This window comes from Setaria italica, chromosome VII (assembly GCF_000263155.2).
Source record: "Setaria italica strain Yugu1 chromosome VII, Setaria_italica_v2.0, whole genome shotgun sequence".
In the NCBI taxonomy this organism is placed as follows: domain Eukaryota; kingdom Viridiplantae; phylum Streptophyta; class Magnoliopsida; order Poales; family Poaceae; genus Setaria; species Setaria italica.
This window is the reverse complement of record NC_028456.1, coordinates 21,915,105-21,939,542: the sequence shown is the minus strand read 5'-3', so window position 1 is coordinate 21,939,542 and position 24,438 is coordinate 21,915,105. Positions and strand designations below refer to the sequence as shown.

General features: G+C 44.3%; 4 protein-coding genes and 1 non-coding gene across 6 annotated transcripts in view; 1 reads left to right on the top strand and 4 right to left on the bottom strand.

Annotated features, from left to right (window-relative positions):
- Positions 1–5,654: 5,654 nt before the first annotated feature.
- On the bottom strand, positions 5,655–7,402 carry LOC101762655 (amino acid transporter AVT1I). The gene is made up of 3 exons (XM_004977994.2): positions 7,202–7,402; positions 6,493–7,103; positions 5,655–6,388 (listed from the first exon to the last, which is right to left on the bottom strand). The coding sequence occupies exons 1-3, from the start codon at positions 7,377–7,379 to the stop codon at positions 5,861–5,863; spliced, it is 1,317 nt and encodes a 438-aa protein (XP_004978051.1). The 5' UTR covers positions 7,380–7,402; the 3' UTR covers positions 5,655–5,860.
- Positions 7,403–10,886: 3,484 nt separating this feature from the next.
- Positions 10,887–15,055, bottom strand: LOC101776811 (ATPase ASNA1 homolog 2). 2 transcript variants are annotated; one of them, XM_004975796.3, is made up of 11 exons: positions 14,894–15,055; positions 14,359–14,567; positions 14,205–14,270; positions 13,555–13,644; positions 13,017–13,082; positions 12,866–12,934; positions 12,699–12,764; positions 12,105–12,167; positions 11,926–12,024; positions 11,503–11,637; positions 10,887–11,297 (listed from the first exon to the last, which is right to left on the bottom strand). In XM_004975796.3, the coding sequence occupies exons 1-11, from the start codon at positions 15,000–15,002 to the stop codon at positions 11,160–11,162; spliced, it is 1,110 nt and encodes a 369-aa protein (XP_004975853.1). In that variant the 5' UTR covers positions 15,003–15,055; the 3' UTR covers positions 10,887–11,159. The 2 variants fall into 2 exon arrangements, with proteins under 2 accessions (XP_004975853.1, XP_022683878.1); XM_022828143.1 differs by lacking the exons at positions 10,887–11,297; positions 11,503–11,637 and adding an exon at positions 11,645–11,837.
- Positions 15,056–15,169: 114 nt separating this feature from the next.
- On the top strand, positions 15,170–15,250 carry TRNAL-CAG. Its single transcript has one exon. It is a non-coding gene; the product is annotated as a tRNA-Leu (tRNA).
- Positions 15,251–17,219: 1,969 nt separating this feature from the next.
- Positions 17,220–18,993, bottom strand: LOC101776413 (60S ribosomal protein L34). The gene is made up of 4 exons (XM_004975795.2): positions 18,831–18,993; positions 18,656–18,735; positions 17,770–17,879; positions 17,220–17,589 (listed from the first exon to the last, which is right to left on the bottom strand). Exons 1-4 carry the CDS (start codon positions 18,907–18,909, stop codon positions 17,499–17,501), a joined length of 360 nt encoding a protein of 119 aa, XP_004975852.1. The 5' UTR covers positions 18,910–18,993; the 3' UTR covers positions 17,220–17,498.
- Positions 18,994–21,810: 2,817 nt separating this feature from the next.
- Positions 21,811–24,438, bottom strand: part of LOC101776012 (protease Do-like 8, chloroplastic) — a 6,771-nt gene continuing 4,143 nt past the window's right edge. The window contains exons 9-13 of the mRNA XM_004975794.2: positions 24,177–24,244; positions 23,321–23,400; positions 22,590–22,676; positions 22,368–22,475; positions 21,811–22,250 (exon numbers count right to left, since the gene is read on the bottom strand). Coding sequence (XP_004975851.1) covers positions 22,122–22,250; positions 22,368–22,475; positions 22,590–22,676; positions 23,321–23,400; positions 24,177–24,244 — 472 coding nt within the window. The 3' untranslated portion in view covers positions 21,811–22,121. The remainder of the gene's footprint in view (positions 22,251–22,367; positions 22,476–22,589; positions 22,677–23,320; positions 23,401–24,176; positions 24,245–24,438) is intronic.

The following is a 24,438-nucleotide window of genomic DNA, read 5'->3' as shown; positions in this document are numbered from 1 at the left end:
GGCTCCGGCCATCGGCGTGCAGGGGGGCGAGTAGGTGGTGGCGGTGGCGGTTGGCTGGGGAGATGATAGGGTTTGGGATGGGGGCCCATCCGATAGACGAGGACGCTCGCACAAATCTCAAACAATAGAAGCCATATAACTAGTGGGCTACCTGAAGCCATATAGGATTGGCCCATAGAATCGCCACAGTCACATGAATCGCACGACCCGCAACGGTCCATCAACAACCATACTTTGCATGGAAATCCTATCCATCTTCCGGAAGATTTTTTCCATCTTACCTTCCAAGATTGGTGCAGCTTTCCCCGACCGTTCAATTCGCTAGGCCTAACCTTCCAGATCTTTTTTTCCCATTCGTCTCGAGTTTTCCGTTCTATTCCAATCCAATATCGCGGTCATCCCCTCGGTCGTGTCCACGCTGCTCGACTCGGCAGTGGAGAAGCTGAGCGACCTTGGCAGCGGGCGGCGTCGCCGGAGGCGCCCACGCCAACTTCTGCGGCGCCAGCGGGCACTTGGCCACCGTCCGCAACCTACTCCCCTCTGACACTTCGTTGGCCTTGCTACGCTGCACCGCGCCGCCTCTGTCGCCGCCGCCTGCTCCATCCCCGGCCCTCCAGCAGCAGCGTGTGCTCTCCTCACCACAGGGTAGTCAGCTCTCTCCCGTGTGTTTTCCCACTGTACTTCTCGTTGGATCCACCTATGTAGTTTCTATGTTGGATCTAAGACTTGAGTGAAATGGTGGGCTGTGGTTGGGTCCTGAGGTGCTGCAGTGGGTTGAGATGGAGTGAGATCAGGCCGTGGATTTACGGGTAGTTGTCGGAACACTGGAGGAAGGAGCCTGTTGGTATCTTGTGCTGATTTGGGTTGTGGACAAGTGCTGAGGTTCACTAGATTAGCGCTAAGGGCTCCTCCAGTGCTAGTACCCTATAATACAATTGTGTAAAGTTTGGTCTGAATGTTATTTCCTCGCAATTCTGTAGTTACCATTATGAGCAGGCTTGCACGGCCTTTCTTGTTTTCCTCCATTTCTATTAGGATTTTTTTTGCAGCTTCTGTAGAAAATTTTGGAGACGTTCTCTGTTAGGCTTCCTCCATTTGTTCAACACCCCAAATAAGCTCCTAGTTTGGTCTGTTCCTATAGTCTGCATGTCCCTACAGTAATGTTGAGTTGGTGACTGTTCTTTTGCTCTTTTTTTCATCACTAGAAACACAGTTGGGAGCCCTTTAACTATTAAAGTGTTAACACCATTGCACCAGTGATAAATAAGTTCTTTATTTTATTCATGGTTTCTAATTCGCACCCTTTTTTCTACTCCTATAGAGTGGATATTAGGTTTTATTCATTTTGTGTTCAAAAATTTGTGGCAACCCTTGATAATGAGTAGAAAAGGATTGTTGTATGGATTTCAAAAAAAATATTGTAAGTGTCTAGGATCACTATCCCTACTGAATTTTTAGAATGGATCATGAGTCAGACATGCCCTTCTTCCTCAGAGATTATTGTTGAAGATAAACACATTCCTACCACAAAATCCATGGTAATCAAGATTCTTGGTATTCTTCAAAGCAATGAGACTGAGTGCATATCTGTGACTTGTGCTAAGAAATTCACTACGGCACATGTGCTCTGAATTTCAATGGAAGCTAAATTTGAGATGCAAACATAAGCAGATCTGTATTGAATATCTACACTTGTGTGCTCTGGATTTTACTATGGAATAACCTATTAGTCGTTTTCACTTAAGCTGTGTTTCTACTTGTCAAAGCTGAACCTGTTGGTGAACGTTCGGAGCATGTTTCATAGAGATTATTACTGCTTGTAATGTGAACTAAGTTAGGAAATTTGAGAGCAAACCTTTATTAAATTAACACTTTTATATTTATTTCTAATGTTAGCCTACCTCTTTTTCTCGGATGCCATACTGTATGCTTTTGAGTACGAGTGATAGAGTTTCCATTCTAGTGTTTTTGTGTGCCTTCCATTTACTTCGGTAGGGTATTGCTCGGATTAAAAACTGTATGGTCATGAGCTAGTACAATAGCTCTTTTTATACTAAAATTGGTTGGGTATTTCTCTATATCTGTGACTTGTGTTTAGTAAAAATATTGTTATTTTTGTGTTGCCTATATAAAAATGGTCTATGTATTGTGTGTTTAGTGAAGGCATGCTTGCATTTTGCAAAATGTTCAATTCTCGGCGGGAAGAGTGTTTAAAGTTCAAGCAACGGAATCATAGAAAAATAAAAAAGTTCACAGTAAAGAAAATGCAGCTTGAGTTTTGTTTTTTCTTATTCCCTTCGGACTGTCAGACAAGTTGTATTCCATATATAAATGCATGTGTTTCCCTCTTGTAAATGAGTTTTTTTTTTGCAGTTTACACTCATGCTACAAAATGAATAAAGCTATTTTTTAAAGACATGGACTTCCATTTATGTGCTAAATATAAGTTAATTTACATTCAAATTCAAGTTTTATCCCTTCAACATATTTTTGGTCACTCACAAACATTTCTTGGTATTGAACAACAATTTTTTTGACACTTCAACATTTTTCTATAACTTATCTTTGAACACATCACCAACATTTCTTGACATACAACAACATTTTTGTATAACTTACTTTTGAACAAATCACCAACATTTTCTTGATAGTGAGCAACAATTTCTTGACATATATAAATATTTTTTACGGAATCACTATTTTTTTACACAAACTACCTTTATAGTTGTTTGCTGATATTTTTCTACACTCACCAACATTATCTTTAGAGTGATCAATATTTTTCCCCATATACTAACTCTTTTATTTAACTTATTTTTAGGACACTCACCAACATTTTTTTGATGTTGACCAACTTTTTTAGCGAATTCATAAATATTTTCTATCAGAGTGTTCAACATTTTATCACATACACCAACATTTGTGTATAACTTATTGTTGGACAAATCAACATTTTATCGACGCTTGCTAACATTTGTTTACACTCATCAATATTTTGCTTCAAAGTCATCGACATTTTATCACATACACCAGCATTTTTCTTTAACTTAGTTTTGAGACACTCACCAACATTTTCTTGATATTGACCAACATTGTTTTGAATACACACACATTTTTATTCAAAGTGATCAACATTTTATCACATACATTGGACATGCACCAACTTTTTTATAACTTATTTTGGACACTTACCATTTATTGATGGTTGCCAATATTTTTTGAGCATGTACTAATATATTCTTAAAGTTGTTTTTAACTCTTACCAACATTTTAGAATCTATTCAATTTATTTTGAACATACACCTCCAACATTTCCTTTATATTTCCCAATATTGTTTTTTCCTAAATCAACATTTATTGATGATTGCCCAACATTTTTTCACAATCTCTAACATTTTGTTGACCATTATTAATAAAAAAATTTCATACATAGTTTTTTTTGAACTTATTTTTTAATATTATCCAACATTTCATTGACATACACTAACATTTTCCTTTAACTTATTCTGGACATATAGCACCATTTCTTGATATTGACTAATAATTTATTTGATATTTACCAAAATTTTGCTTGATAGACCAACATTTCTTTTACATAATTCAATTTTTTTAGCATATACTAATGTATTCTTAAATTGTTTGCCCAACATTTTTTAACATACTTCAACATTTTCCCAATAATTGTCAACTTGTTTTTGACATGCACCCAACATTAATCAGGAATCCCACTTTGTAGGCTAGGGTAGTGTGAACCTGATGCACTAGTCATTTTCGAAACAGAAGCTCAAAAGGTCTTTTATGACAAATTCACCTCTGATATTCCATAAGGAAAGTAGTTGTTCATCTTATTTTTGTTCCAACTTTTACAAGTACAACAAATTTCATAAAAAGTTCCTGGACATGCTCATTTAATTCAAATGTTGTTCTCTACCTTTTCCTTTCAGGTTTGTCACAAGTTTCCTATCAATGATTATCTATGTTCTATACTTTCAATGTTATTATATAAAAATTGCATCTTTCTAACATTTTGTTACCATTACACAACTAGTAAATATTTTTAATATTTCTAATTGCATGTTCACTTTTTATGACGAATGTTTCCAACATTTCTAATTTTCAACATTTTTTAGTTACCACTATATATGAAGGTCGAACAATTTCAGTTCTGAATTCAACCTCATATTGTTCAACAATTTTCACCATAAGGCTCATCAGTTTTAGAAATTTAACCTCTTTCTGTTCAACAATTATCTTGTCAAAGTCATTATGATATTCAACATTTCTAATAGTTTCTTTTCCACATCTCAACATTTCTAAAACTTACTACATGTTCACCTTTTATGATGAATGTTTTCAACATTTCTAGTTTCCGTTTAGTTACTACTACATATGAAGTTCCAACAATTTTACAGAAATAGGTTCAACTGTTCTGAATTCAACATCATATTGTTCAACAATTTTTCACCATTAGGTTCATCAGTTTTAGAAATTTAACCTCTTATTGTTAAACAATTAGTCATTATGATATTCAACATTTCTAACAGTCTAACAGTTCCTTTTCCACATCCCAACATTTCTAAAACTTACTACAATTCTATGTTTATTATTAACAGGTGCTCCAGCTCTTCATGAGAAGATGATTCATTTTAGGGTGGTTGATGTTTCTTAGCTGAGGATCAAATAGACCTGGAGTTTACTTAGTTAATTATTACTGATTTGTGTTTTTTTCCTCAAATTTCTGTAATAACAACTCCCTTCTCACTTGTATTTTTTTTGGTTTGGACATATCTTACCGATCACATGTAAAAATTACATATTAGTATATTAAACTTCAAACATTAAGTTTGAAGTTTGAAGTTTAAATTACATATTAGTATATCATTTTCCCACCTGTTAGTATCCCACTTCAAACCACATGCCCAGCAAAAAAGTCAAAAAAATGCAATGGAAGGCGCATGGAAAAAATAAATAATGTGCTGAAAAGGATAATTAATGCGAGGGTGCACTCAAAAAGACGAAGACGCGCGGAAAAAATAATTAACGCGAGGCGCTCTCAAAAAGTCGAAGGCGCGCGCATTCATGTGATGGAACGGAACGGAAACAGTCAAGCTTTATTTTTGAAACAATTTTTTTCTAAAACAAAGGAAACTGTCAAGCTGGCCCTTGCTGGGCTTAACTATGTTCCAGCAGACGTATAGGAGCCCCCAGCAGCATGCCAATGCAAGCAACGGCCCCAGTATGGCAGGCCAGCAACATGCCATGGAGCCTGGCAGGTACGCTTTTCTTTGTCTTTCCTTTTGATTGATGAAGTGCTACATTCAACACTTTTTCAATGTTAATCCAACAATTTGAGTAAACTAGACCAACCTTTTGAGTAAAAATATCTATGTCCCGAACGTTGAAGTAGTTATTCAAAAATATTGAACTAGTGTATTAAAATATTGAGATAATAAAATAAAAAATTAGATGGCATATTGGATCTCGTTGCGCTGCGTTAATTCCAACGGATATTATAGCTCAAAGGAAATTCGAATTGGATATATGGATTAAAAGGAAAGATCATTACAATTTGAAACTTGTTTAGCATGCCATCCACTCCCTCCTCTCACGTTGTGACACCTGTATATTTACCAAATCTTGTTGAGACAAAATCGTTATTTACAAATATATTTATTTTAGGACGGATGGAATACACATGCCGTCACATGCGCATACGCATAGAACAGACGCTAGTGCACATCAGTTCGCAATCGTAACGAATCGGATTTCGAACATGCGTGTATTTTCTTTGTGCACCTAATCTGCCTTCCTAAGCTCAATTTCTTTCGTACGACTGCCGCCGCGCGCAGCAACAAAATTGTCAGAACAGCTCGCGGGTAATCTGCACCACCGACGAGTAGGTCCCGGTGATCACCACCAGCGAACCCAGCGCCAGGATCGCGACGATCGCCGCGGCCTCCGCGGCGCGCCGCGGCGGCCCGAACACCCTGACGTAGCAGACGCAGGGCAGCAGCATGCACGCGCCCACGTTGAGCAGCGACCCCACGAGCGCCATCAGGTACGCGAAGAAGGGCACCGCCAGCGCCACGGCCACCATGCTGAGCACCAGCAGCGTCCTCACCGCCACCGACACAGCCGGGCCCGAGCCGCCGCAGCCGGCGGCGCCGCGGATCCTCCCCTCGACGGCCGTCGCGATCGGCGTCACCATCAGCGCGTACTTGGACAGCGGGTTGATCAGCGTGGTGAAGATGGCGATCTTGGAGCTCAGCCGCGCCGCGGGGAGGTTCAGCGTCACCTGGGACGCCACGCCGTCGCCGTACATGAGGTACCCGAGCACGGCCATCGACCCGTAGTTGACCGTGCACAGCACGAAGCATATCGCAAGCATCTGCTTGTCATAAGATTCCAAACATTGTTGACCAGTGAATTCTTCATTGTCGTTGTAATTGTGACAGGCCCGCATGAACATGTACGCGTCGCCATTGGTCATACCTTTGGGAACCGATGCTTTTCCTTCATGGAGGTGTAGAGCGTCGGGAACACGGCGTGGCCGCCGTAGCAGAAGGTGTAGAGCCCGAGAGCCGTGGGGAGCCCCGTGGGCCGCAGCGCCACCGTGCCCGGCGCGGAGAACCCGACGCCGTCGAAGGCGGCGGCCCAGAGCACGCTGAGGACGATGAGGAGCGACGCGAACACGCCCGTCGCGGAGAAGTAGGAGAGCACGCCGAGGCTGCGCAGCCACGTGGTGGGCGCGACCACGAGCGCGACGAGCACGACGAACAGCTGCTTCCCGGCGAGCGTCGCGGGGCCCAGGCTGACGCTGGCGCCCGGGAAGAGCTTGTCGAGGTTGTCGCCGTCGAGGATGAGGAAGCCGATGGCGACGAGGTAGAGCTCGGCGTACATGAAGGCCGAGACGAGGAGGCGGCCGCCACGGCCGAAGGCGCGCTCGCCGATGTCCGGGTAGGTCCGGAGGGCCGGGTCGGCGGCCATGCAGCGCTGGAGGAGGAGGCCGGTGTGCCAGCAGATGGCGGCCACGGCGGCCAGCAGCGCCAGGCTCAGCCAGCCGCCCTCCGAGAGCGCGTAGGGCACCGACAGCAGCCCAACCCCTGATCGGCAACGGTGCGCGCGCCGTCACGTCAGATCAAAGGCATGGTACGAATCGAGAAACAGCCCTAGCTAGCTGCAAGCAGAAAACATGGCACACCTGACAAGACATTGAGGCCGTTGAGGCAAGTCTGCACGAAGCTGGCGTTGCCGTCGCCGTCGTCGTCGGCAGCCGCCTTCTTCTCCGGCCGCGCGGCCTCGTAGCGCCCGAGGAGCGGCTCGTCATAGCCCACCGGCACGACGCATTCTGGCGGACAGATCGATTTAACAACCGCCATGGCGTACCTTTTGTACGCACCGAAATTGGTCCGCCCGCGACCCTCTCTGTCCCGTGGGTACTTGCTTATATAGCCCATGAAGCAGTAGGTGGGGAGCACAAAAGCGCGCTGGTAACCGTATAAGGTGGCGTTTGGTTCCTTGCTTAGTTTTAGCATGTGTCATATCGAATGTTTAAATACTAATTAGGGGTATTAAACGTAGACTATTTACAAAACCCATTACATAAGTTGAGGCTAAACGGCGAGACGAATCTATTAAGCCTAATTAATCCATCATTAGCAGATGTTTACTGTAGCAACACATTGTCAAATCATGGACTAATTAGGCTTAATAGCCTCCACTTATGTAATCAGTTTTGTAAATAGTCTACATTTAATACTCCTAATTAGTATCTAAACATTCGATGTGACGGGTGCTTAAATTTAAGTCAGTGAACCAAACCCGGCCTAAGTACTTTCTGTCTGGTCGTTTTAGTTTTTATCCAAAATCAAATCTCTCAAATTTTAACTAAATTTATAAAAAATATATTAATATACATTAAATACTAAATACAACGCACTATCGTAACATATTTTCTTGTATATTTTGCTATGAATTTGATCAAAATTAGATAAGTTTGACTTAAATAAAGCTAAAACAATCTACATTTTAAAATAAAACAATATGTATTATTTTACAAAGTATTTAGCGGTGATAATTTTTCAAATTTGCAATCGCAACGCGTATAGGAGATTAGCGGCAAAGTTCAGAGAGGTACGAGACATGTTAGGATTTAAGAATTTTATATGAGAGGATGCCCGATCTTGATCTAAGGCTCCCGATTCAATAAATTTTTCGCCCCTAAATCTATCACATAACTAGCCATTCCTTTATTTTGTTTATGCTTGATCTTTAACGTTGGACACTTTAAGTTCAACCATCAATATCCAACATTTATTTAGATTGGCAACCAATATTCATATTACTATATTCATTATTAAAAATATTTTCATCATATAGAACTTTTTTTATTGAAGATATATAATATCTTTTTATGGATATTGCTAATCAAAATATTACATTATATTGCGAACAGAATCCACGGTTATATAAGAGCATCTCCAACAATGGTTTAGTTTAGAGCTAAGAAGCTAACTGAATCAATTTTTTATTAGGTAAATATTGCAATGAAACTGGCATGGAGTGAAAGCTATATAATCTCGCTCGTTTTTCGATGCAACTTTCTCACAACATGATTTTTAAAGCTGTTTTACAGATGAAACCCACATCAACTTATGAGCTATTAGCAGGTGATGCAATTATATAACTGTGACCGGATCCGAGGAAAAATCGTGCGGCGCTGCATCGTCAGCCCAAGCACTCAACAAGCTAGGGGCCCTCCAGCGACAGCGTTGCCTGCCACGGTCATGGCCCAGAGGAAGTACTCCAGAGTTAAACCATCTCCAGTTACATACAACTCATCTCAGCTCATACTAACCAGTGACCACGCGTTTCAGGAAACAGTTGCGTGTCACTCGCTTTCCTTTTCGATTGACCCCGCCGCCGCTTGATTGGCAGGCAAGTGGTGGCCGGTCGATGGGTCGGCGTCTGCAACAGGACAACGGCGAGATGCCCGGCCCCGCCACCGCGGCGAAAGGAAACTTTGCTTTACATTTGGCGCCGCCGCGTCTAGCTCTCTGGCATGTCTGCACACAAGGCTCCCGGTGCCATACATCGGCGTCCCCCGGCAAAGCCCCGGCGTTTTTGTCCAACTGCCTGCCGGCCACCGCGTGTTTGATCTCTGTTCTCTATCACCTGAACTTGTTGTATGCCGAGCAGTTGACAACGATAAAGTTTGATGCAAAAGCATAGAAGCTAGGCTAGCTCTTGCAGAGCATGTTCCATCTTCCCCCCTTTACTCCCGGACACCTAATTGTTTACTTGCATGGCCATGCCACGACACGTTGGAATTAGGTCGGTCCACATGCATGGAGCAAAGGAAAAAAGACATGCTTGTTAGGCTTTGAAAATCGGTGGAATTGGGCTTTATTAAGAATCTAAACATGTATTATGATAATCATGGAAATACATTGTGACAATATAACATTATAACCCCATATCCTTCGGCACATAATAAATAAGAAAGGCATTGGAATTGCTGGTAATACTAAGGCTAAAGTTCTAAATATTTCTAACTCTCCACTAGGCTTGCCACTAGGTATCCATACCCTCTCCCAAAATCCACAGCCACTTTATATGGGTAGAAAATTATATACCCGTTAGAAATTAGAAGGGTATAATTAATTAATTGGATATGTATATGTACGTAGCACAAAGTTAATTATCCATTGGATATGGGTGGGATTTGGGAGGATAACGAGTGGAGAATAATAATTTGGATTTAGGTGTTAACAAGAGTGGATTTGCCCATACCCTCCCAGTAGCAGTCTGCTCCTCTCTATGCACTCCACGCTACGCTATAAAATACTTGTACCGCCGGACCCTCTCCCCGCGTCTCCACTCGGTAGTACGTGCTTTGTCCACCACATACCATTCCGATACACGTAGTACAACTGCGCGAACACCATGTTCACACCACAAAGTGTAGTCGGAAGGATCTCGCAAGACGTAAATGTCAGGGCCTTCAATTAGTGCACGCACGCACCTTATTACCATAAATTCCTTCACCTCACCTCACTGTAGAGTAATCACATAGTAGTACGATGCGTTAAAGGCTTGAACTAGCACTAATCAACTACCAGTTTCATTGTAGTGTATGGACGAGATGCATCGAGAGCGCGCACGTGGAGAAATGCAGACGTTCGTCGAATGATCGTCACCGGGCAGGATCTTGCTGTCGGTTCCGCTCACAGGCCGGTTCAAGGCCACCATGCATTTCTCCACGTGGTCCGACAGGCTGAGAACCGATTGATTCCGACTACTGGGGGTGCTCGTGCTCCGATTAGATCGGTGGCATCGCGCCATCGCCAGATGCCACAGATAGCAGCATTACAGGTAGCCCGCCCCCCCCCCCCCCCCCCCCCCCACCCCCGCCCGGGGTCGCACCGTCCTTGCGCCCCTGGCCGCGCGCGCGGCCGCTGCCACCGCAACCGCGCCGGTGGCCATCGCTGCCGATCCGCGCCGCGTGCGCTCCGGGTTTCGCGCTCGACGGGCGATCCAGCCGGATACGAACGGCCGTGCCGTGTGCGGGGAAGTAAAAGCCAACTCGATTCATCGTAGGATCAAGACCCTAGCGTTTTCTGCACTTACACTTCGCTAGCTACAGCCTACAAGTCACGACGATGCAGAGGTTGACAGTACCAACGGACCAAGGGAAATTTTGCTTCAACCTTGGTCCTTGACAACAGACATGCGTGATGGTGCAACACCAAGTGCGATATATAGGACAGCGCAGTGAAGTGAAATTGGTCGGAGAGTCGCAGTTGATCCACGGTACAAAACTGGTACGTGTTGACCCTGCATAAAATGGACTTGCGTCTGGACTTCTTTAGAATCGGAGCACATGAGAACTGGCAGAAAAAAGACGCACCGCTGAGCCGTTCCAGCTTATCCCTTCACATTTCAGACAACACACACTGGTAAAACAAACGTGTTAAGCCAGGGTTCTCCGCTGGTGAGCAAGCGTCTGCAGCTCTACGACCTGAACAGAATGAGATCCTCGTGCGCTTATCTTCTCTGACGCCCAGGATTAACCACCCTCTTGCAGTGACTACTCGGCGACAGTAGATACCAATAGGATGAAATTCGAAAGGAAAAATGCCGACCAAAAAAAAGCTTCTCTATTTCCACACTGAATCGCTCAGGAACCGGAGTGCAGGGACGCCTTTCACCTCCACATCAAGGAGCGGTGCCTGGATCAGCTTCAGGCCGCCAAGTTCACGGTCCTCCCTTATAGCACTGAAGGCGCGTGCTTGTTCCTGAAATTGTCAAGTTTCCACTCAGACACTGAAAGCTAGTACAACCGATGTGCCATTCGGGAACAAGCCTTTGACAAATATATGGCACGCTAAATAGCCATCCAAAAGCAGTAAACTTGTGGTGCATGGGCTTCTCCTCTCCGGATCAAGTGCTAGAAGCCACGGGACATGTTGCGAGTTGCAAGAATGGCAGAAGTTTGCTTACCCTCCGTTTTGCAGCGCAGAATCTGCAGTCGGATGCAGATGGTTGTAGCACTTGATTTACGACGAGCCTTCTTGTGTGCGCCCTAACCTTCTTTAAGGACGCGTGGAATCTTGATGACTCGTCAACTGCCATCATCTGGGGAAACAAGGGCCCACAAGTAAGAATAAGCTGACTCCTCGTTGCAGCCAGCCTTGTATGTATTTCATGATCTCATGTCGACAGACTTTTTTCTTTCTTTTGAATCAGACTGAATGTACCCAACAACATAATGATATTGTTCATGGTAGCCCACACATACAAGAGTAAACATGACTCCAGATGTCAACAGGGTATAACTACAGTTAAAAACAAATAGCTGTTGGTCTTTCAAAATTAAAAAAAAATAGCTGTTGCCGCAATTGCAAAAATGGTGGTAGCTTTTACCGTTGGAATTGTGACAATGATGAATTCTGTTGCTCGTGGATCAAACAAAAGCTCACGCACTCTGGCAGTCTGCTGCCTTAGTTCCTCTAGCCTGGAAGACTTGAAACAAGATGATAAACTTGTAGTTTGCTTTTCAACCCACATTAATATGAATCAACTGGGAACTATTGCACACTTACAATTAATTGCCCGTTCTCAGGAGACAACTTTAAGGCTGGCACGAATGAAGCGGCATTTACACCCTGAAATTACAATGTGCAGTAACATGCATTACACATTTGCATAACAAAAAGACTGATTCCAGGTCCACGAAAAACTCAAAGGGAAGAATGTTGCCAGAAATTTTTCCAATTTTCCAAGCTTGTAGAAGTTCTGTTATACTTGTAGCCTTGAAGCTTAGTACACTCTATTTGTACCACTTCTCTTCTTTAACAATTCAATACCACCAACATGCATTTGCAACAAAAGTGTACTGCAGTATACAGTTATGCCACATTGAGGCAAGTCAATTATATTGTGATTTTTGACTTTGTGATTGCATGCTGCGTTGAATTTACCGTCTTCTATTTCACAACAGCATGTCTAAATAGGGATTGGTGAAATGGAACTAAACACATTTACTCCGTAATCCAACAGAGTACAAACGACTCAAAACAGGGAAACCCAGAAAAACAGTTTGGTATAACAGTTTACAGACAAACAGACATATATGAGTTTCATGGAGGTAGCATTCAGTTGTAACAGATAAAATCACTAGTTACATTAAACCTCACCTTAATGAGCATATCTTGCAACTTTTCAATCCAATTATTAGCTGACAGAAGCTTAAGTGTATGTCCCTGTGCAATAAATTTGTAGCCAAATAATTGTCAGTGGATGGAAAAAAAAAAGATAAAAAGTATAGTCTGATTGAAAATATTGTGGTGAGAAGGGGACAAACAGTGGACGGAGCATCCAGCACTATACGCCTAAATTTATCGGTACCTTGCAGTTCAATTGATTTTATCAGCTGCAAAGGATACACATCAAGCGATGAGTAATTTTGGAAAGTGCATCAGCAAATAATAAATCATGTAAATTTTGATTGATACCTCTGATAGTGCATATGCTTCTTCAAGTCCAGGGGGGATTCTATTCAGCATCTCATTGAGCGTAAACTTTGCAAGAAATTAAGACAAATGTATGCATAAGTAATATGATCTGAGCAAGGAATTAAAAGAAATAAAACTTCTCTTCTCGAGCAACAGCAAAGTAGCGAACAAAGGTTTAGTTTTTGGCAATCTCCACGGAACTAGACAGCAGAGAACCAAAAGTGTAAGTGCTATCTGGGATCAACAGATCACTAAACTACAATGCTGAAGAACTGATCCAATGATACATGCTAAAGAACAAAAACAAGCATACGAACCTAATAGCCCCTAGAAAAGTTCAAGCATTCCAAATTCACCTCAGGGCACAATACCAAAAAAAGAGAATATCAGTGCAGCAATCAATACACACTTAGCCAGCAAAGAACTATAGCTTGAACCTTTATGGTCACATTCATCCCGTGATGTGGTCAACAATATATTGGAGGGCCATTAAAACGAAATGGAGAAGGAAAATGCACATTTTCTGTGAAGTTTATACCGGATTAGCAGATGCAAGCCACATCCTTCCAAGTACATTGTTGATGAAAGATCCAAAACTTGTTTCCCCCTCTATCTTCACACAGCCAATCTGTAAAAGAATGTGTTCCAACCAATATAACAGATAGTCAAAGCCAAACTAGCATGACAGGAAAGAGACCAGTGATGCCAGAAAATGCATCATCACCCCATGGGTGCCATCCAGCTGGGAGTGGAACGTTTTGGATTATCTTTGGGCATAAAAACAAAACCAAGCATTTGATTTACAGAAATGAGCCGTGAAATGCTAGATCTCTTAGGTTATTCAGAAGTAATTCGTCAAGATCATGCACCAAAGAACTAAAAACTATTAGAAAGTGCAGCCAGATAGATCCAACCTATTCTTGAAATAGACAACTCGCGCACACTCCATTCCAGGAAGAAAAAATCAATGCAGTTAGATTTATTAGATTTAATGCTAAAATATCAGTATTAAGATTGAAACTCCAGAGAATGGCTAGTTCGCCAGTGAGCTAAAAGAACGAACGAATGGGTTACCACCAAACACAATCCAAGGTGTTTATTTTCCAACTGGACAGCACCTGCTTAATCACGGAAGCGCAGAGAATATACAAAGTACAATGGCAAAAATTCTAGCATAACTTCCCATACCTCAGTTGCATAAAGAGAGTCAAATCCATCAATACGTACAGATTTGCCATCACTCACGTCCCAGTCCTATAAACAGCATAAGCAAGACACTCAACATAGATACTAAAAAACTCAATTCAAGCAGCATGTACACAACATAGGCGTTCAGAGATACTTGTTCAAATGAAGCACACAGTGATCGTGTTAGGTCTGTAGACACGATGAGTGTCGGTTCGCCATGCTTGGCAAACTTCACAGCAAGTGACGCGGCCATGCTAGTTCTCCCAACACCACCTTTGCCTCCAAGCACATAGTACCTCTGCGTACCGTCAAGCATCTCGCTGAACCCGCCACTCACATCCACTGGACTGGAACTGTATCTTTCTGTCCAAGGTTTCAGCAGGGGCACAGTCAGTATTTTCTTTCAAATTCAGGGGAGCATCTCGGGTTGTAATTAGTAAATCATTTCTGAAGCAAGAGTACCAGACACGACAAAATTGAAGGGATCCCACAAAATCTAATATTTAGAACATTCCCGAACAATAAATACTAGACCGTGTATGAGCTGCGACCACCAACTCTTGGTTGCAAAAAAAGAAAAAAGAAAAAAAAGGAGGAGGAATGCAAAGGGGGATTTCTAAAGCACCACATCGGAAGACGCACGCATTGTCTTCCAGCTGCATGAGAAAGGGATGGGCAAGGGGGCAAACCTTGGGAGATCCGGTGAGACACGAGAGGCTCCGCTGCCGCCGGCGCCGAAATCCGGCGGTAGGCAGCGGCGGCGAGTCGCCGGGACGTAGGGTTTAGGAGAGCCGCCATTTTGGTCCGGCAGTGGGTTTAGCCCTTGGGTCGGGACCCTCGTACTTTCGGCCTTTCGGGGATGTGGGTCGAGAGTCGGGACGGGTTCTTGGCTTCTTGCAATTTTGGGAGGTCTTCCTCGTCCTTTTATTTGTTATTAAATATTTAATGGAAAAGATGTCACAAAGGTCAAGATGGCCGAGTTGGTCTAAGGCGCCAGTTTCAGGTACTGGTCCGAAAGGGCATGGGTTCGAATCCCATTCTTGACAAATGCTTTTTAGTTTTTGCTGTTGAAAATGGAACTTTTTTTCGATCGCACTCCATTATCTTTGAGATGGAAACAGCTGCATTAGCAGGACTACACTCATCAGCATCTAGCTCCTATCAGGTGCAGAAATAGAACGGAAGGACTCGGTAAGATGGATGGACAAAATGTACTCCCTTGTCTTCTCCATGCTATACGACTTCAAACTGTACCTTAAAAAGTAGTAATTTGGGATGGAATGCGTAGCAAAAACTGTATACCTAAAAAAATCAAAATGAATAGTAATTTGGGACGGAGGGAGTACAAAGGAGGAACAAGTGAGCAGGTGATTGTTGGATGTTCCAAACTTTGAATTTAAAACACCGATAGAAGTGTAACTTAGTGGAAAGTAGTTCTTAAAAGAATATTCTTGCGATATTCTAAGTCATAAGAAAATGAAATGTGCAGTTACATGAAATTGAGTCTTTCAGTTAATATCTTCACAGTTCGTTGTAACCGTACGATTCAGTTTTGTATTGACTATTGTCCTCTAAGGCACCCAATGAAAGTTTCAACCTTGTTAATTAGGATGCTTTCTTTAGTGGTAACAAATTTAACAAGAGATGAAACTGGATTGGACACAGGTATCAACTCTTGATGAGTCATGAAGCTCACGGTGAGACTGCATCAAGCTACTTTGCTGAGCCACCTCCTCGAGGACCGTGACCCCGGCTATATCCGGGACGTCGCCGTCAGCCGCAACAGGGGCTCCATCAAGTACGTCGAGATGGAAACCCGGCCACGAACAGTGATCAAGACCATGCCTGACTCCTACTTGGAATGGGTGCGCGTAGGATCGAGGCGCTCCGAGGTCATCCCTGGTAGCTGGAAGGCCACGACGTGGAGCATGGCGGCATTACCGGGCGGTTCGTGGACGGACTGGCGGAGTGAGTGCGAAGTCGAAGCGAAAGACGTCGCCGTGGACGCCTCCGGGGACCTGCTGCTTTCTAAGCTGAGTGGCAGGGCAACGTTGCCGGAAGTTCCGGTGGCGTACCCCACCGTAAGCATGGACGACGATACTGTCTACTTGCTCTCTAGGACCGAATACAAGGGTGAGGAAAAGTTGGAGCTGGTGGTTGCTGTCGATGTTTGGAACAAAACCCTGCGAGGAGCAGCGAAGCTTGACGCCCAGAAGAGCTTCATGTTCATGCCCGCCTACTGCACCAGCGAGATCTGCAGATATCTGAGCAGAGCACGGGAGGTACAAGCGAAGATCTCAATAAACTAACTGAAAAGGAAGCTGCTAAACTAACTGAAGAAGCAGGGGGGTAAACCAACTGAGGTGCGGCAAAGGCAACAACTGACGACGAGCAGACCGAGCAGATGAGAAGTCTTGGGCTAATGGACTGACGAACGAATGCTCGGCAACAGCACGGCACGTAATGTTATTATTTTTTTCTTGTTTACATTTCCTTCCAGCAGTTTTATGTCTTGTTGCCCATTGGAGGCAACCCAACGTAGCCTACGCGTACAAAATAGGACACGTATTAACTCATATATGCAAACAGAATACATCATAGCGAACTGTGTCGAGCGAAGTCCGCTTATCTTGCTTGTTAGTCTGTCTGCAACCCTTGTTTGTGGTCGCTGCAGTGAATGCCAACATTGAGAGCTTGGAATTTACTATAGATGCTAATGCTTGCTGCACTGCTGCAGTGAGTATTTGGTTTGTCATTGATGTTGTTAACCTGCTGCAATTGGAAATGTGGCACTACGAAGTTCCAAATTGAAAACAATTATCCTAAATAAACCGTTCAGCCCATCGACAGCAAGACGGCATAAAAGATTTTACAATCACTCATACTAACCAATAAAGTCATCCCTGTGTCTCTCAAAATTCTTCATCTGGTGTGCCCTAACTGAGGAATCCAAACACCACGTTGCTCAAGGTGCATTTCACGAATAGACCAACCCGAAAAGCACACCAACCGACATGCAACATATGTAGAACATTCTTTTTCAAGAACAGAGGGGCACAAATAATGCTCAGAAAGCACTGAAAATCTGTTGATATATAACTAGTAGCCAACCACAAGGATCAGAACATGGGAGAAGATGTCTAGACTTCCATCCCGACAACATGGAAAATTGATCACAATCTCTAGCTAGATTCAGAAACCACCAGCCTAGCATACCGATAAGGATTTTTGACTAAGCATTGATCACCACCGTCCTCCAAAAAGTTCTCATGGGTATAGAAAGATTTTGCCGTCTCATTTTGAAGTCGTCTTCTCCTTGGTCTTTTGGATCTTAAGAACCTTCTTCACGATCTTTTGCTCCTCAACAAGGAAAGCACGGATGATCCTATGATACATGAATGTCAGTAGATGAAATAGACAAAAGACACGTAATACTACTAAAAGGAAAGCATGTATGATTCTGTAATACATGAATGTCAGTAGATGAAATGGATAGAAGATTCATAATACTACTGTCCACTATGCTAGTCAGCATCAACAGGTGAAACTATGAAACCGTACTAACCTTTCCCTAACAGCCTGACCAGACAGAACACCACCATAAGGACGGTTCACGGTCCTCCTGTTCCTGGATAATCTGGATCTCTTGTACTCAGCAGGCCTCAGGTGAGGTATCTACAAGACATCAGAACATTGTTATAGCTTACATGAACAAACTCAACACAACATACAGCATGAAACAAATTTGCACCATCAAGGAAAGTATTCCTTGCAGTACATTATTATTACAGAAGCAAGTTAGCTTCTGCAAAACTGCGACTACAAGCTGTACTGGTCTAAGAATATATTTCCCACAATATATAAATCAGTTAGCAGCCTATTATTGTGCCAGTGACAGATAGACATGAGGAATCAGCAAATCATTAAGTCAATATGTCATAACAATGCATGATTTGAATCACTTTGGAAGCTTCTATGAGTTGAACAAACGAACTAGTATCTGACATACAGGTACATATTACAGTTCATGAAGGCTTGCAACAAAGCCACAGGGCCTACTTCCCTATAATCTGATGCTGTGGATTATCTTTGTTCATTTACCAAGAAACCTTATCAACAAACGATTTAAAGACCATAACTAGCACAACTCCTTTGTTTGTATAACCAATTTGATTTGCATTGACCGACCATGTCTACCACTGTTGCAATTAATACAAATTGAACCCCCGGACACCACTGAAATACGCAAAAAGGGCAATGCATTCATGTAAACAACAGGTCCAATCTATCATTCAGTGAAACAGAACTGCTGCACAGGCACAGGCATTATGTCCAGAGACTAATCCAATCCCAGATAGCTGGTACACTAAGCTAAAGCCACACTATCGCAGCAGGATCGACAGCAAGATTGTTCTACGGTTCCCAATCTGAAAAGGCGTGCGGTGGCTTACCCCCTGGATCTTCTTGCCGGTGACCGGGCACTTGGGCCCGCTCGCCCGCTTCTTGGTGTACTGGTACACAAGCCTCCCTCCTGCAGCAATCGCGTGGCAATTAGAACGCCGAACAGCGGAAGAACTCAAATCGCCGTCATCAGGGGAAATCAGGCCGTGCGGAGGTGGATCTCACCTGGGGTCTTGACGACCCTGGTCTGGTTGGACTTGGTGGCGTAGCTGTGCCGCTTCCGGTACGTGAGCCGCTGCACCATGGCGTCGACCTCTCTCTCTCTCTCTCTCTCTGCTCGGGAAGCGGCGGCGGCGGCGGCTAAAACCCTGGGCGAATAAACTTGGTGGGATGAGGCAGGGAGCGGATAAAAGGGAGGGTGCCGGAAGCTGACCTAGATCGGACGGCTGCCGCCTGATCCTGTGATCCAAGGCTCAGCATGGATGGCCGTGAAGGCTGCGCTTACCGCTACAGAGTACAGACTACTCCGAACTCGGCGCATGTCAAGGCATCTGCTGCACTGGCCCACATGTCATTTCTCGCATTTTTCTTCCATGGTGTAACACAGAGGTTGCTCGCAACTTGTACTGTTTTTTTTGGTGCGGGTAACTTGTGCTGTTTTCCAATGCAAACACGTTCGAAGTGTTATCAAGTAAAATTTCCCGAAATTTATTTGTCTTTCCCGTTGTTTTATGTTACTGTTTCATCTAGCTATTTTAGATTGTATACGTTTTTCAAAAATTTTAGATTTTAGATTGCATAAATATGCAACACTTTAATTTTTTTTAGTTAATATGCAACACTTTCATGAATTGCACTTGCATGATTCCTGTGGAGAAATTATATGAAGTTTCCGGGATAGTAGCTAGGTTGGAGGTTGAAATATTTCCATGGCCCGTGGCCTGTGGCTGGCCCGTCAGCGTTTGGCACGGCCTATGGGCTAGACGCATACCAGGCCCACCGCATGCCTCGCCGGTCGCCGACTCGCCGCTGCCGTGCGTGAACGTAGTAGCCGCCTAGCCGGACCGTCGCCGTCGGTACTCCCTAGCTTGTAGCTTGCCTATGGTGCGGTGCCGACCGGCCATCACTCTGAATCGATCTCCACCAGAGATCCGCACTTTTGCACGTCGTTCTACTTACACATTTTGCAAAGTAACTCGAGTTGAACACAACATACAAAAACATGGATCTCAAGATACTCAACTCGGGAGTTCGTTGCGGCAGCAACGTGCCCATTCGTCTTCGATTGACATGCATCTCTGTACAAGTATTTCATTCTGCGGCAAAATCGTTTGCACCCTAGAAGGTAGGTAGAACAGCTCTTCAAACCTCAAAGAGGGAAAAAAAAAAAGCTAACCGGGAAAAAAAGAGAGAAAAGAAGGTTCGAGGAGAGAAAAATCCGAAGAAAACCGAGGGAATTGACACTTGGAAGCCCTGCAACAGCACGGGTCGTCGATGAAGCGATCAGCACTTGTTGTGTATGGGGTCGGAGCCTCTCCGGACCCGGCGCTTGCTCATCCTGTCGGGGTCGAACACCGTGGAGGGAGGGGACCCGCCGCCCGCCGCGCCCTCCTTGGAAGCGTCAAGGCTGGCGCTGGCGCCGCTAGCAGCGGCAGCGCGGCTGCCGCCCGCGGCGGGCGTCCTCGTTGTCCGTTGCTCGGGCGGCATGGAAGCGCTCCGGGTTCCCGTCTGGCCGGTGGCGAGCACGGCCGCCGGCACTCTGACGCCGCGGACCTCGACAGGGCCGGAGCTCAGAAGAGCAGCAAGAACAAGAACCGCCAGCACCGCAAGCCTGAGGACTCTCATTCTCTCCTCTCCCTTGTGCAATAGCGGGGGGCGATCGATGCTAGCAGATTGCTGCTAGCTGTGACACACACTACTGCCGGAGCTTAGCTTTGTGACATGGTAATGCTGGTACTGGTATGAGAAGCTCCGGCTACCATCTCCGCTGTTTTACAATGCCAGCCCGCCTTGTGCGCCTTTGCGTTTGTAGTTATAGGGGGTCCCTCCCGTCTCATCTAGGCCGCATCTGAAACAGAGATGGGTGAGGGAGGAATGGGAGATCTCCGCCGGTCCAAAAGCGTAAAGCCCAAAGGGATGAACACCCAACAAGGCAACACATTGCCCTTTTTTCTTTGCACATACTTGAGGTTCGCTTGCGCATTTGCATGTAAACCCCGTGGCGTGGATTGGTACAAAGGAACAAAAGCGTCCGTGCATTGATTATGATGTACTACTCCGTATGAGACATTGTTACCGGGTACTGTAACTACTGAAGGATTAACGATTGTACTTACTGTGGTAGAAAAGGAAAGGAAAGTGGGCGTGACCACGAAGAAAAAGAAAAGGAAAGGAAAGAGCAAAGAGCTAGTAGTGCACTAGTGCATGCAGTAGTATTGTGGATCACTGAACGCTATTTTGGAAGATTCTGCCAGGTGGAAAACAAAGCGCGCGGCTTGGTTTGGAGGACTAGCAGCACTAGGAGTAGGAGGGCTCACCTACACTTTTGTTTTTCTAGGTTTGGATGCAGATCATCCAATCCAAACTGGCGCTTTCGCCCCGCGCGTACTTTGGAAGCTTCCCTATCAAGCAAGCCGAGCGCCCTCGCCCACGCGAGAACAGCGCGGCAAAGAGACGAGGACGAGAGGAAGCAGAAAAAACCAAGGTGGGGCAGAGGCGCAGAGCATGGCCTCGCCTCCTGTGTGGTGTGCAGTGCGCTGTGCTGGAGCGAGCTCCTCTTTGTCGCTCGCTTTATGTTTCTTCCTCTTCCCGGCTTGTTCTTCTCGTCGCCTTGGATTGAGTGGGCCCGAGGCCGAAAGCATGGCCCGTTCAAAGATCCAAAGCGGAGGCCGGAAGCCCCGCCCGCCACGCCGCGCGGTAAAAGCACCCCGCCGCCGCTGTTGCCGCTCGTAGGGACATTCCCCTTCCCCTCCTACCTTTCGCTTTCTTTGGGTAAAATCCCCTGGCTGGTTTTAACTTAAAGCGCGCGGGTAGAGGAAAGCGAAGCATTTCTAATCAGCCGCTCACCGCCGTCCGCCGTGCCGTCGTGTGTCCTCGCCTGCCACTCCCCGTCCCGCAGCGCGCGTGCGAGGCCCGGCAACGCCAAACGCGCCGCGCCCTCGCCAGCGCGACGAGCAGATGTGCCTGCCACAAACACCTTACCGAGAAAGAGAGAACAAGACCTCGATTTGATTACGATCCACAAGATGACCAGATCAGACTGATCGCAAACAGACGGCACACAATGTTTCAGCTGTTGGCTCTCAAACGTCAGACTGGTGGCGACATGAAACAAGCGCTGGAAGTGGAGCTTATACAGTACATACATGTGCAGTGAACCCCTATGGCGAAAAGGAGCCCTGAATAGACCCTTCCCTAGGGAAATTGCTTCAAACGGGAGTGTGGCCAGCTTGGCCGATGGTACAAACTTAACGCGACAGCTTGGACATGCGGAATCTCCCCCACTTCAGGAATGCATCAGATGTTTGCCTCTTCTAAAGGCAACGTTACCTCAAGGGTTTCAGCGCCTCGCCGGACTGTCAAGGTCACCTGATCCCCGACGCCATAGTCATCCAGAACTCTCAGCAGATCAGATTTGCCTTTGACCTGCTCCGTGAATGACGGTACAAGGAACAGAAGAAGGGTTTCATAAGACTATCCACGTCCTAAGAGCCCTCCGCAAGGCTAAAGAGACTGAACAGAACTTCGTCAATAAGCGCTTACAGGTTTGCCGTCCACTGCAATGATGATATCTCCAAGAACAATGTTGCCAGCAAAACCCCTGCTGGTAGGAGCTAGACCTGCTTTGGCTGCAGCACTGCCCCCAGGAACCTACAGAGAAAGATCTGATGGGATCAGGGAATACCGCAGAGTACCAGAGCAATAAAACATTGACAGCATCCTGTTTGGCCAACAGAACAGAAGACCACAACAGATTCAATCTACCTGCAGGATAAGAGCTCCGTTGCGAACATTAAGCTGATATGCTATTGGGTCTGGAGCAAAGTCCAGATTCAAGCCAGCACGGCGGACCTTAAGAGAGAAATGAAAAATAACTTAGACCAAAACAAATTGAAGAAACTAAGCACATGCCTCAACAATGAACAAATGAAAACAAATGATCTAATAAGAAAACAACCTAATTTGCTTACTCATGCTTCAAAATTTTTTTTTTGCAAAAAAAGATCCTTCAAGGCACAGCAGAACATGCAGTGCAAGTGATTGCGTGAGGGGAGGGATAACTGGCTTTTAGTTAGGCAAAATTCAGACCAAAATAATTTCAGTGTCACTTAAAAAAAAAGGTCATTATACTGTTTAAAGAACTTGATCAGCCGAACCTTAGTCTCCAACAATGGATAACTTCTCATACCTTGCTTTAAGAAAAGGGAAAAAAGAAAAACAACTTGCTATGGAAATTCGAAGCATCTGATCTACAGTTATGCAAACCGTACTTACTGGGGACAATTGGAAATAAAAAAAATGCGTGCAAACATCTTAAATGGTAATAGTTTATTGATAGATTTCTCTCAATGGAAGACAATGTTTCATGCATGACAGACACGCTTGTCTTGACATATGGCATCACAGCAAGCCTGACAGGTGATTGCAAGGCCAAGTTTAGAAAACTTTGGAGAATGAAGATGGTAATGCGACTGAAAGGTATCCAGGCAACATACTTTTCCAAACTGAATTAGTTGAGGAGCGATTTTAAGTACAGTTGATGATGGGATGGCAAAACCAACACCTGCAGATGTTCCTGCAACTCGAAGAAACAGTTGCATTCAGCCTAATAACCATTGAAACTACATAAACTTAAGTTAAATTAAAGAATCTGATTTAAGCAATATGCACTACCAGGTCAATACAAACAGAATAAAACAAATTTATGGTCTAGTTAGCAGCTAGGATGTGCAGAATATACAATTATATATCAATCCATTTTTTTTAAGAGAATAGCGACATATATAAAACTCTTGGCCTCTAGAAGACTAGGATATAAGCCATCGTCAAATTACAAAATGCAAGTCATTCAATGTCGTCACAACAGCAGTCAATACAATGAACAATGCAATCTAGAAAATGAAACAGAAATATATGTAGTTCAACTTTGCGATCAGCTCGTTAAGACCATGAAAGCAACAGTTGTGAGACTACTGTTACATATGTCCCTTTCACTGATCTTGACTAAAGAGCACAGATGCTGAGGTATGTGTAACCAGTGTTCAAAATTTCGGCCGAAATCAGTCTTTTCGACAGTGACCGAATTACTGTTTGCCCGAAATTTCGCTCTCTTCACCGAAAGATACACTTTTTGTCCAAATTTTGGCCGAAATTTCACGAAATTTGGTGTTTTCGATGGGGACCGAAACATTTCAAAAAACGAAATCCCAATCCCTGTGTGTAACCATGTATAGGTATATAAAGAACAAACATCTACTAGCAACATCTCATCATAAGGATTAATCTATGGATTTAGGTACCTAATCATGTTTTGCTAGTACAGTTTACATGACAAAATGGGATTAAACTTACCTGTCTGTGTAAAAATTGCTGTGTTAATACCAATCATATGCCCCTTTGAGTCAAGCAAAGGACCACCACTGTATGAGATTGATCAAACAACATAGTTAGCAAAATGGTTTGCAATACCATTTTAGTTGAAGAAATCATAGCGCCTGAGATTTAATGAAGAAATAATGATGCAGTACAAGATCTTAATGTAGCAAGGCCAATTGCGTACAAATGACCATTCGCAATGCTAGTTCAACTTAGGCCAGTGGCGGATTTAGGATCC

What these genes read in the sequence shown, in the direction of transcription:
- LOC101776413 (XM_004975795.2), bottom strand. Translation starts at nt 18,909, where the DNA reads ATGGTGCAGCGGCTCACGTACCGGAAGCGGCACAGCTACGCCACCAAG. An exon ending in CAGGGTCGTCAAGACCCCAG is followed by an intron (nt 18,736 to 18,830) that starts GTGAGATCCACC and finishes CGATTGCTGCAG; the next exon opens with GAGGGAGGCTTGTGTACCAG. An exon ending in CCGGCAAGAAGATCCAGGGG is followed by an intron (nt 17,880 to 18,655) that starts GTAAGCCACCGC and finishes GATGTCTTGTAG; the next exon opens with ATACCTCACCTGAGGCCTGC.
- LOC101776811 (XM_004975796.3), bottom strand. Translation starts at nt 15,002, where the DNA reads ATGGCGGCTCTCCTAAACCCTACGTCCCGGCGACTCGCCGCCGCTGCC. An exon ending in GTCTCACCGGATCTCCCAAG is followed by an intron (nt 14,568 to 14,893) that starts GTTTGCCCCCTT and finishes AACCTTGGACAG; the next exon opens with AAAGATACAGTTCCAGTCCA. An exon ending in GGCTTGCATCTGCTAATCCG is followed by an intron (nt 13,083 to 13,554) that starts GTATAAACTTCA and finishes TTTCTTGCAAAG; the next exon opens with TTTACGCTCAATGAGATGCT.
- LOC101762655 (XM_004977994.2), bottom strand. Translation starts at nt 7,379, where the DNA reads ATGGCGGTTGTTAAATCGATCTGTCCGCCAGAATGCGTCGTGCCGGTG. An exon ending in CGGCCTCAATGTCTTGTCAG is followed by an intron (nt 7,104 to 7,201) that starts GTGTGCCATGTT and finishes GTTGCCGATCAG; the next exon opens with GGGTTGGGCTGCTGTCGGTG. An exon ending in AAAAGCATCGGTTCCCAAAG is followed by an intron (nt 6,389 to 6,492) that starts GTATGACCAATG and finishes TATGACAAGCAG; the next exon opens with ATGCTTGCGATATGCTTCGT.